The sequence below is a fragment of the Balaenoptera acutorostrata genome, chromosome 18 (genome assembly GCF_949987535.1).
Source record: "Balaenoptera acutorostrata chromosome 18, mBalAcu1.1, whole genome shotgun sequence".
Classification (NCBI taxonomy): domain Eukaryota; kingdom Metazoa; phylum Chordata; class Mammalia; order Artiodactyla; family Balaenopteridae; genus Balaenoptera; species Balaenoptera acutorostrata.
In genome coordinates this window covers 60,418,691-60,431,395 of record NC_080081.1, presented here as the reverse complement: position 1 = coordinate 60,431,395, position 12,705 = coordinate 60,418,691, and the positions used below count along the sequence as shown (strand labels likewise).

The 12,705-nt window shown below is 36.9% G+C and overlaps 1 protein-coding gene across 5 annotated transcripts in view; it reads right to left on the bottom strand.

The window, feature by feature from the left end:
- LRCH1 (leucine rich repeats and calponin homology domain containing 1) overlaps positions 1–12,705 on the bottom strand; it is a 199,684-nt gene that overhangs the window by 38,846 nt on the left and 148,133 nt on the right. For 3 of the 5 annotated variants that reach the window (XM_057532869.1, XM_057532868.1, XM_057532865.1), the window contains exons 12-15: positions 11,888–11,977; positions 11,750–11,786; positions 7,776–7,829; positions 6,973–7,045 (exon numbers count right to left, since the gene is read on the bottom strand). In XM_057532869.1, coding sequence (XP_057388852.1) covers positions 6,973–7,045; positions 7,776–7,829; positions 11,750–11,786; positions 11,888–11,977 — 254 coding nt within the window. Of the gene's footprint in view, positions 1–3,984; positions 4,090–6,972; positions 7,046–7,775; positions 7,830–11,749; positions 11,787–11,887; positions 11,978–12,705 lie in introns of all 5 variants that reach the window. The other 2 variants (XM_057532870.1, XM_057532867.1) reach the window with 2 other exon arrangements.

Below are 12,705 nucleotides of genomic sequence, written 5' to 3'. Positions count from 1 at the left end.
CAACAAAAAGAATAAAATATCTAGGAATAAACCTACCTAAGGAGACAAAAGACCTGTATGCAGAAAATTATAAGACACTGATGAAAGAAATTAAAGAGGATACAAATAGATGGAGAGATATACCATGTTCCTGGATTGGAAGAATCAACATTGTGAAAATGACTCTACTACCCAAAGCAATCTACAGATTCAATGCAATCCCTATCAAACTACCACTGGCATTTTTCACAGAACTAGAACAAAAAATTTCACAATCTGTATGGAAACACAAAAGACCCCGAATAGCCAAAGCAATCTTGAGAACGAAAAATGGAGCTGGGGGAATCAGGCTCCCTGACTTCAGACTATATTACAAAGCTTCAGTAATCAAGACAGTTTGGTACTGGCACAAAAACAGAAATATAGATCAATGGAACAGGATAGAAAGCCCAGAGATAAACCCACACACATATGGTCACCTTATCTTTGATAAAGGAGGCAAGCATATACAGTGGAGAAAAGACAGCCTCTTCAATAAGTGGTGCTGGGAAAATTGGACAGGTACATGTAAAAGTATGAAATTAGAACACTCCCTGACACCATGCACAAAAATAAACTCAAAATGGATTAAAGACCTAAGTGTAAGGCCAGACACTATCAAACTCTTAGAGGAAAACATAGGCAGAACACTCTATGACATACATCACAGCAAGATTCTTTTTGACCCAGCTCCCAGAGAAATGGAAATAAGAACACAAATAAACAAATGGGACCTAATGAAACTTAAAAGCTTTTGCACAGCAAAGGAAACCATAAACAAGACCAAAAGACAACCCTCAGAATGGGAGAAAATATTTGCAAATGAAGCAACTGACAAAGGATTAATCTCCAAGATTTACAAGCAGCTCACGCAGCTCAATAACAAAAAAACGAACAACCCAATCCAAAAATGGGCAGAAGATCTAAATAGACATTTCTCCAAAGGAGATATACAGATGGCCTACAGACACATGAAAGAATGCTCAACATCATTAATCATTAGAGAAATGCAAATCAAAACTACAATGAGATATCATCTCACACCGGTCAGAATGGCCATCATCAAAAAATCTAGAAACAATAAATGCTGGAGAGGGTGTGGAGGAAAGGGAACACTCTTGCACTGCTGGTGGGAATGTAAATTGATACAGCCACTATGGAGAACAGTATGGAGGTTCCTTAAAAAACTACAAATAGAACTACCATACGACCCAGCAATCCCACTACTGGGCATATACCCTGAGAAAACCATAGGTCAAAAAGAGTCATGTACCAAAATGTTCATTGCAGCTCTATTTACAATAGCCAGGACATGGAAGCAACCTAAGTGTCCATCCACAGATGAATGGATAAAGAAGATGTGGCACATATATACAATGGAATATTACTCAGCCATAAAAAGAAATGAAATGGAGGTATTTGTAATGAGGTGGATGGAGTTAGAGTCTGTCATACAGAGTGAAGTAAGTCAGAAAGAGAAAAACAAATACAGTATGCTAACACATATATACGGAATCTAAGGGGGAAAAAAAAAAAAAAAGGCCATGAAGAACCTAGTGGCAAGACGGGAAGAAAGACACAGACCTACTAGAGAATGGACTTGAGGATATGGGGAGGGGGTGGGGTGAGATGTGACAGGGTAAGAGAGTGTCATGGACATATATACACTACCAAATGGAAAATAGATAACTAGTGGGAAGCAGCCGCATAGCACAGGGAGATCAACTCGGTGCTTTGTGACCACCCAGAGGGGTGGGATGGGGAGGGTGGGAGGGAGGGAGATGCAAGAGGGAAGAGAAATGGGAACATATTGTATATGTATAACTGATTCACTTTATTAAAAAGCAGAAGCTAACACACTATTGTAAGGCAATTATACTTCAATAAAGATGTTTAAAAAAAAAAATTTATTGGAAAATGTATTCAAATCAGAAGGCAATATTTAGCACAAAGAGAATGAAGATTCTCTTTGAAAGGTCAGATCTGGGAACCTACACAAATATTTGCAAAGATTTCTGTTGCCAGAAAATTAATAGATAATTAATAGAAAATCATCTCTTGCCCAGGGCATACTGTAGACAAATTGCAAATAGGGGAAAATAACAACTATCCAATATCTGACATGATTAACCCAGGTAGATGAATACTGAAAACAATCCTTTTATTATTTGTGTGTGTGTGTGTGGTACAGCATAATAGCTACACATGAATCCCTGGAATTTTCACTCAAACAAAAGCTACCAGAGAAGTACTGCCAGGTTATTTTATTTTCAGAAAGATTTTCACAATGATTATTTTTCTATGGAAATCTTAGGACTTTCAATAAAAAGAAGGCCATTTGGCTTAGTAGCTTGCACAAAGAACCCTCAATAAATAGCTGTAGATGAAGGTAGATATGGTGGAGAAGAGATGATCAGAGAGTTAGGAGCGCTGGGTGTGACCCCACCTCCCTCTACCTAACAGCGTGACCCAGCGTGACCCACCTTTCTCGTTTTATTTGGTTCATCTATAAAGATAGAAATCTTACTGCTACGTATGATGTCTAGATCTTACCCAGCTTAAAAAAAAAAGTCTTTGGTTTCAGATATCACTCCTAAGGAAATACCAAATCACACATAAATCTTTCATTCTAGGCTCATTTCCTTTAAACAACATCAGATCTATAAATAGCCATGCTTTCTGAAAAACAAAAATGCCTCTCTCCCCTTTTTATTTTTAAGTAAAGGAACAGGTTTATCAAGAAAGTTTCCATTTAGCCTTCCTCAACTTCCAGAATTTAAAATGGGATGATATAAGAAGGGACTTTGGTCTCCCTGTTGTTGTTGTTTAATCACACTTGTTTTCAGTTAAAAATTTTAGACATCTATGAAATGATGAAATTCCTTTTGTAACTAACCTGCCAAGATATACATTATCCTTCTACATAAGGAAGTCTGGAAAAGCAATTTTTGGTTGAATTATGACCAGAAATCACAGCAAATGTTTTAAATATATGGTTTCTATTTATTACATATAACATATTGATACTTAGATTAAAAAAAATAAGTATTATCAGAAAATACATCTTCTTATTGTGCTTGCATTGTGGTTTTACCCCACATATCACTTCTCTTCCCTATAAATCATACTCTCTATTTCATTTCACGTTACTTTTATCTTTTGGTATCTTGGAGTAATATGTTTAAAATCTGAAGTAACAGACCAGTATGGAGATTCAGATATCTGTGGTAAGTATATCTAAATAACTATATTTATTTTATTTTCATCTTTTAGGCTACTTCAGATATTTAGTGGCATGAAATCAAATGATATCCACATTAATCCTAGCTAGGTGTCCTCAATTTTTTATTTGCACATTTGGTTCTCAAGCCAAGTTACCATTCTTGAATATCATGTAGATGAAATTACACTCAAAAGGGCTGCAGGTATCAAAAGTCAAAATGTGCAAATAATTTGCAAAAAAGCAAGTGATTTCTCTTCATTTTTAGGAATTTCTCACTTTTAACTATTTTCAGTGCAGTCCTCTTGGATCAGCCACAGTATGTCTTGATTACTTTAAAAATTTCATATGGTAAGCATAGATGATAAAAGATGAAACTCCGAAAGCATTTAGTTCAGAAGCAGGAGCGGCAGAGATTATCCAAATGTACAAACTCCCATTTTTTATAAACAAGCAAACACACCAAAAAAAGAAACAAAACCCCGAAGCAGAAAGGATAGAGAAGAAATTATTGTACAGTCCTTCCAAAATTCGGAATATTCAAGATAATTAAATGTAGTTTGACAAACTGCCAGAGAACAATGCACATGCACTTTTCTGGACTTTCCAGGTTTACTATTATCTCTTATATCAGGCATGCAGGAGAATATACACTCTATCTTCAGCTGCACAGAAATGAATGTTCAGTATATTCATTCATTGGCTTATTAATGAGCACATCGAAGAATAGGTACAAAGCCACCTACCATTGTCACTGTCTCCTTCAGATGGAACACTGTAGCTAGAGTTGTCCCATGTTTGTGCCTGTGTAAGTTTGTTGAAGGAGATAGGAGGAAGAGTGAGGGCTGGGTCTGCAGGAGAGCGAGAGAGCCAGTCCGCGTATGGTTGCACAAGGACCAGGAAAAACCAAAGGGGCAGCAGCATTTCACAAATGGCATAAGGATTGTATGGAAATGAAGCGAATTTCATATTATGGAATTTAATTTCAAATGTACAATACAGGAGAATGAAAGATGGCGCATGGAATAAAAAGAATGATAAAAAACTGAGTGTTAGTACTTATCAATCATATACTTGGCATGCAGTTAATACCGTTAATCGTTAACAGTTCGCAAGCCCACAGACTTAGAGTACTAATGAATCATGTCAGCGGAAAGAAGGAGTACCCATAGATTATGCAGATAAAAAGCAGAAGACCTTCCAGATACCTTTTCCAAAGACCTAAATAACTAACAATCTTAGCAAATATGATTCACACAAAAAATTTGTTTACATAGAAAAAGCTTAATATGTATAAATATGTCTATTATTTAGAAATAAATCTATTATAGAATCAGTGTTTACCACTGGTGGATTTTTTTCCCAAGGTAATGTAAAATTTCTCTTTAAAGACATCTGTAAGTCTGCTGGCATGCTTTATTGATAACTGAATCTAGCCAACTCTGCTCAACCCTTGACACACAGGTATACCTCTCAATACTGTCTTAGATATTGATCAGTATAGAACCTATTTCGGACACTGGTAGAGTCTCTTTAACAACAAACCTAATTAACCAATAGATGTCAGTCAATTCAAAGCACTTCTAAATTGGTCATTTATGAAATAACATCTCTTTTTTTTTTTGTACTAACTATCCATATAGTAATTTTTGATGTTTAGGAAATATCTATACAATTTTGATTCAATCACAAGGCAGGGCCAGTAAAATACAGGGACATGATTCTAGTACTGCATATTTGGATATATACAGTTGTCTTTCTTGGGAGGAAAACACAGAAAAAAAAATTTCTTTTGAAGAAAACTATTAGCCTACTTTAAGAATCTAAGTTTCTATTCCCACTTGCTAATTTGAGCAATCTGTTTTTATTTTTAACACAGAAATCACATGAATTCATATACTTAACTTTAAAATAAAAATTAAATCACTTTTTAAAGTTCCAAAGCTACTCAATCAAAAATAATTTCGCTCTTTTTTAGTCATGTGATCTTCAATTAAGATTAGTATGTATATTATTTTCTAGAAAATGTGAAAAATACATACTGTAATATTTTAAAGTCACTAAATAAAAATTTCAAAATTCCCAATACATGATGCTAGTTTCATAACGTTCCAACATGCCACTTGATGTTCCTGAAGAAAAATCAGCATTACTTACGACAACCAAACTCCACAAAGCTTTCAACAACTGGCACAATTTCCACACTGGTTAGTCAGCATTATAGAAAGGTTGGAAGCTAGGAAAGGAAATTATCTTTGTTTCCTGCTATTCAAAATAAATACTTCATTTATTTTTCACCACCACAAAGAGTCTGAAATGGTTCAACAGTGTGGGTATGAGGTTGATAAGTTGAGCTTGGACCCCATAAAAAGAATTGAAAAAGTCACGGAGACAATTTTGCAACTAAATTGCAAAGATGCACATTTGAAAGAATATTATCTCTGGAGATTCATTCAACTTTTGATGTGCTCAATTATAAGATATTTTTAAATCGTGTAAAAGTGCTTGTAAGGGATAGGAGAAAGTCTGTAGCCCAATATGAAGTCCTCGGTGTATAGAGAACATTCCTGGCAGATCATCACTCAAGGCATGGAAGCCTCCATTCCTCCCAGCACGATCTGAGACCTTGGAAATGGAAGCCCAACCCAGATCTGGCTGCATACGCTCAGCTCCATGAATGGTGAGGCCAGCCATCTGAGTCCTATTTCATGCACAATTTGGTTCTCCATAAAACACCTCTTAACCCTTGCCACACCCAAGCATCTTCTCAAATGGCTTTGTCTTACAGCCCATTCAAAATGTCAGGAAGCCATTACACCTGGCCACATGTGACCCATCAATCAACTTTCTCCAAAAACGAAAAAACATTCCTTTATAAAAGAACCATCTTCATTTTTTTTCCTATGGGTACCCTTTTTCAAAATATACACATGTATAACTTCAACTGTTGCCAAATGCTTTATTAAAAAACCCAAGAACATCTGAGTTCTTTACTACCTTTTGCTTAAAGCGTCTGAGTCCTTTCTTAGCACTTACTGAAAAGCATTAGCAGTGAGTGTATGCAAAACACTTAAGAATCAAAAATATTAAAACAAAGAAGCACCTAAAAGAAGGTAGATAGAGCTAGAACTTTAAGTACGTGGAGAAATCAGAAGAACCAAATTTTTCTATACATAGTCCTTCTTTTTAAAATCAGTAGTTGTTTTGCACATTGCTATAATTTACATTTGTGAATATACTAAGTTAAAATAAAGCAGGTAATATAAGCAGAAATGCTCTTAAAAATGTCTCCTGACCACTCATGTGAGACTTGGAATGACCACCCTGTCACATGAGTAAATACACAGACCTTACCAAGGCCCAGAGAGCAAATGAGGGGTGTCTCAGAAAAGAGTCATCAGCCTTAATTCAGCAAGGTACCAGGAACCACCGGGGCAAAGGGGTGGCTATTTTATTAACAGAATATTTCTTTCCCACTTACATGTCCCAACATCTTTTTCTCTTTGCTCTGATTCAAAAGAAGGTAAGATAATCTATTACTGATAACATGGCGTTAATAGGTGATTCACGACCACAAGGCTCGAAAATATGGCCTCCCCACGCTGTAGTGGGGTTCTGATGCCATGATCATCGGAGTTGACAAGGCTGCTCGCACTGTAATGTATGCATTTAAAAGGCTAAAGAGAAACTCCTGAGCTGTTCACACATGCAAGAACACTAAGGTTTCAATTTACCTGATCGAGGCTTCAGGCCAAACAGAGCTGTGCTGGCATTGGTAGGAGAGATGGCAGGGGAGTTCTCTCTCATCTGTGGTGTTAGAAGGAAAGGACATTTTTTAAAGAACTGGAGCAGAACTAGGCATGCTTCTCTATGATCAAGGATTATAATAAAATCACGACCTCCTTGCATTTGCTGCTGTGAGGAAGTCCTAACTAAATGATAATTGACGCATCTTCACATTGCTAATGCTTTAAGTGGTAGATTCGACAGAATGTTGTTTTGGGGGAGATCCGTTCAATCGTTTATGGGCTCATTATAAAACCAGTTCCTAGTTGTGTGATACTGGCAATCCCTTTCTGCTCCCAAATGGATGCGTGCATTCACGTGCAGGCACGCACACACACAAGCACGCACTCACATCCACCTCACAGAGGGCACATGGGATAAAGAATTTCTAACACAATGAGATGAGAAAACAGGTAACACTGAACAGATGTCTCAGCTATACGGAAACCACACACTGAATCATTTATGGATAACGAGACATTCTAAACGTTGTCTACATGAGCTATTTTCACTTCATTTTCTATAAAAATGTTCCCACATTTGGTCTTCAAAATATGTCTTATAAAATGAGTCTTTAATTATGGATAGGGCCGGATCAGGCTATGAGAGCTAATAAGAGATTCCCTCAGAGATTCTGCAATACAATTAATTCATGAATCATCATGGTCTCAGATTATAGATTTCTGTACAAGATATTCCAATTCAGGCTTCACAAAATACCTCAGCTTTCAGTAATCTTCAGGAAACTTACCTCATTGGGAGAATACTCGCTCCCATTACTCTGTAATGTTAGATCATTTTGAACCTTAAGGAAGAAAAAAAATGCATGGTACGTTCCATCAGACTATAAAATTAGTGAGGCAAGAACTGAGTTTTTCTAACTTCCATCATATCCCTGGCACATAGGGTCACAATGAATAATACGCTGAATTAATTAATTAGTAGTTAAGTAGGCCATACTTACATTTTCTAAAAACATGCAACTATATTCACAGAAAAATACAACTAAAATATCACACAGACTAAGAAAAGGGATTTCCCAGAGCAAAGAGCTCAGTCCAAAGTACCTGTGAACACCAGCTTTCCTTGCTAGGTTACCAAGCAACCTGCAGGCTCCCACCTGCTGGGAGCATAAGGGTTTTTATAAATGGTCCAAGGCAGTAGTTCCCAAATACACAGAGTCTCATTGGGAGCTTTTTAATAAATATACATACCCAGACCTAGGAAAATCCTGCGCTGTCAATTCAACATCAGTTTGCTTTGTCAACGAGTGGGGAAACTCGACAGTTTATTTTACCCAGATCTGCCTTCTTTATAAGGTAATCAAGAACCCCACTGAGGGAATTCCCTGGCAGTCCAGTGGTTAGGACTCCACGATTTCACTGTTGAAGGCCTGGGTTTGATCCCTGGTCGTGGAACTAAGATTCCATAAGCCGGGCGGCACAGCCCACAAAAAAAAAGCATTGATCCACCCTAATAAAAAATTTGGTGATAGCTAATATAAACATCTTCATATATATCACCAAACTAGTATAAATTTAAGATGTCTGTCCCTATTCCTATTGTTGAGGAGTACTATTAAAAAATATTCCCAACTGTGACAAATCCAAGGGAGTAACATATTTTTAGAATAAACAGTCATTAATTTCCCTACTCAATTAAATGTCTGAACTGCTAACAAGTAACTTGCAGGTTTGATTCTCTCTGTAGGAAGCTCATTCCTCTAATTTTCCCTGTTGTCCCCTCGGCATCCTTCCCTATTGGATATTATTTACATATGAGAGCATAATTTGCAATTCTTCCTGAGTGGTTGCCAGCGCTGCCCAAACTTGATGTGGACAGTCATCTAAAGAGTGTTAAAAGTCAGATAATGTGATGTGCTGACAATTACAAACCATCTCATAATCTTGGCCTCACCTGTCTAACTGGGCACCAGCCTATCCCCCTCAGTGTTTCTTTCCGGTTCATGCTCTGTGCTGATTCAACCACGGCCAAGCTGCCTTGCTTGGCACAGCCTCCTGGGACCGATCCAAACCCTAGCTGCCCCCCAAATCTAGGTTTATTTCCCTTTCCTTAACCTCTTATCCTTTCCCCAGTTTCCCAGAGCACCTAAAACACTCAGGATTATGGACTATCTCATATTCTTCTCTAAGTTTTCTCAATATCTAAGCCTTCTTTCCTTCACAATTTTTAAAATGCCTTAAAAGTGAGGGCAACTTCATCTTCTTCCTATCCCAGTCTTCGACACCCCAAACAAGGCTGAATCCAGCACAAGGACTCAACAAACAGTGGCTAACTGATTCAAGACTATGCTATAGATACTGCTTTCTCCCTGAATGAGGTGGAAGAGAGAATATAAAAATAACCAAACCATGAAGGAGGGTCCCACTTAAGTTCCACATAATCATCAGCACTGGCCTTGCTAATCTAACACTTTCTTTGCCTCCTCCTTGTGACTTTTTTCCACCAGAGCCAGCAATTCCCCTCCCTTTTTAAAATCATGTAGACGTATGTCATGGACAGAGAATTGCCCAAAGAAGGAAGACAATGTGTAAGAATTCCTTACACTGAACGTGACTCCTCATTCAACCAAAAAGGGGAAAAAAAAATATTAACATTGTAAATCAGACATGGAATGGAGATCTTTTTTTCTAGAGGCTTGGTGTCTGCCTGATACTCCTGAAATCATGCACACAGGAGGGCATCTATTTTACTGGAATCAAAAGTGGGTCTGCAGCAGGATTCTAACATGGTCTCAAAGTACCTCTTCGCTGACTGATTGTTCATTGCAAGGGGAAAATAGAATACTTAGATGGTGGAGAAATCAGATTCTATCTCGATTGGGTAATCAAATTAACGTCACCAATGAAGCACAGATGTACACAATGTGCCTCCAAATGTGGTACCCTGAGAAGGACACCACATCACCTGTGCAGTATCCCAAACAAGAATGCAGGGACTCAATCTAATCATGAAGAAATATGAGGGATTTTTGTCCCACAAAATAAGGGGCAGTTCATTTTACAAAAAGAGGAGCACTATATTCTTCAAAATTTTATGGTCATAAAAAAATCAAAGAAAGGTTATGGAAATGTTCCAGAATAAAGCAAACTATAGTTACCTGACAATTATTGCCTCTAGACTGGATCCTACACTGAAGGGAAAAAAGTGCTACGAAAGACATCATTAGATCAACCTAAATGTTTGGAATATGGATAGCAGATTAGATGAAAATATTTTATCAATGTAAATTTAGGAAGTTGATAACTGAAATGGGGTTATATAGGATAAAAGCCCTATTCTTAGGAAAGGTACACTGAAATGTTTAGAGAAAAGGACTATGATGTATAAAACTTTTCCTCCAATTTTCAGAAAAAGAACTATGTGTGTGGAGGAAGAGAGAGATACTACAAATGTGTGAAAATGTTAATCACAGGTAAATCCGGGTGCTAGGTTATAATTTTTTTATAATCTTTTGTAGAATCTTGCAATTTTTTAAACCTTTTATAAATTTTAAATTATTTCCAAATAAAAAGCTAAAACTAAAAGTGAGTCTGTACAGAATCAAAAGCAGCATGTCTCTAAAGAAGAGCCTGAGGAAATGGGCCCAGGGCAGCCTTCACATAAGCGGCTTCCTGATGTCCCACTACTGGGTCATTCAGTGATGCCTACACCTGGGGAAGAGGGAGTGCAATGATTCTAAGGACCACAGTGATGACAATCACAGGGCAGAGTAACAGTAACAGCTACGTTAGGTGTCCTGGGTTCCAAGATGGATCCCAATTTATAGAAAATAAAGGTGAAGTTAGAGAGGTAGCCCACAGGAGCTCATAGTTATGGCAAGTCTTTGAGATAGGGCCGAAACTTAACATAATTCCAAGTCACTACACTCAACCATGAAACCACACTCTCTGGGAACATGGGTTTTTCGATTACAGTTCTTTTCCTCATTTAACACAGAGACTTAGCTAGTTAAGAGGGTGAAACTGCTTTACTATGGTACGTGTCCAGACACCTCAGGGGACATAAATTGGTTGTACTGAAATTAGTCATCCTAAGCCTATTCAGTAAGAAGGGATAAAACGGGTCGTATATAAACAATGTTTTACTCCCATGTCGCTGACTTAAGCCTCTCTCTATATGCCTGCTTCTTCGGGACCTTCCAGGCTCATCTCTAGTTAATTATGTTAAATCTGCTTTCTTTACAGACACCCAAATTTCACCCTCTGTAGCTAACTGACCTACCTTTACTCTGTCCCCAAACCCCCCCGCCACCAGTTTCTCTTTGCTAGAGTCACTTATTCCTCCTAGGCATATCCCAAATCACTCATTCTTGTCTCTCAAGTCTTTCCTAGTTTATGTTCATCTGTGGCTGTAAAACTTGCATCAGATGGTCCTACCTCCAGTTTTTGACAGAGGAGGTTTCCGTGTGGGTCTTAGTTGGAAGGGCCTGACTTAAGACCGACCGTCTGACATAAAAAATTTAGAGAACTTAATGGAAACAGCCAACTCTCATCTTTAATGGGAGGTGAGTATAATAGATAAGCAGGAAAACTAAAGAAGCCAGAACTATAAAAAAATTGAAAACTAGACCTTGAACAAATTTGAATATTGATCTCACTAATGAATGTCCCACCCCACAATAAATCTTGATAAAATATGGTGGCCACTCTTCTGTGGCAGAGTATAGCACCAGAGCTCTGGTGAATCCAAGAGAAGCCTTACCTCACATTCTGGAGATGTCTCCAACTGTATTTGACCACTGTAGGAATTAGAGAAAAAAAATGACACAAAGTGGAATTTAAAGCAAAAATATTTCAATGTAAACAGGTAAAATATATTGTTATAAAAAGGTCAACATACTTTAGTGCAGAGTCTTGTAATTCTAAGTCTTCTGCTGAGTCCACAGGGTAAAAGTTTACAACACTTCTCTCTGTAATATCTGTGCTTAATCTAAAGAGTAAGGGAAAAAAAGTGTTACCAAATTTATTAAACTTCTAATAAATTCTACTGCTTTTAGTCATATATAAAGTTATGTCTATTGTTAAGATTTAATAATGAAAGGTTTATGGTAGAAATTTCAAACTACATGGTATTTTCCCACCATGTGCCAAATACAATATAATGTAGTTTTAATATAATTTTCCATCTGCTTTGGTATCAAAATCCAACTTATTTGAAATATTCTAGTAATTTCTGATAAGGTCATAATATTCATAGGTAGCACACACTAAATTTTATTCTAGAACTTTATTAGTTTACAGAAGCAAGTAAAGTTGTTCTATACTATACTATACATGTACTATATTATGGTATATGTACCAAGGGCATTTGTTTTAACAGGAAGATCTCTTTGATAGACCCTAATACTCTCGATTTAAAAAATAAGAATTCATAAGCAATTTGATATGCATTTTTACTTCGGAAATTGTCTTAACAGTTTCTGAATTTCTGTGATTTTAAGAGCTGAACTTTTTTTTTAAGAGCTATAAAATAAGGAATTTCTATAAGTCATATACAATTTATAAAGCTATTTTAAAAAGTAGGGATAAGTTCATATTATACATGCCCATTGAAAATGGTATCAAACCAACAGTCAGAAATCCTTAAGAGAAGAAACCAACACAAAAGCAAAACAGGATAGCAATATTCGACTCAATTTTTTGATGTTAAGGTTGTGT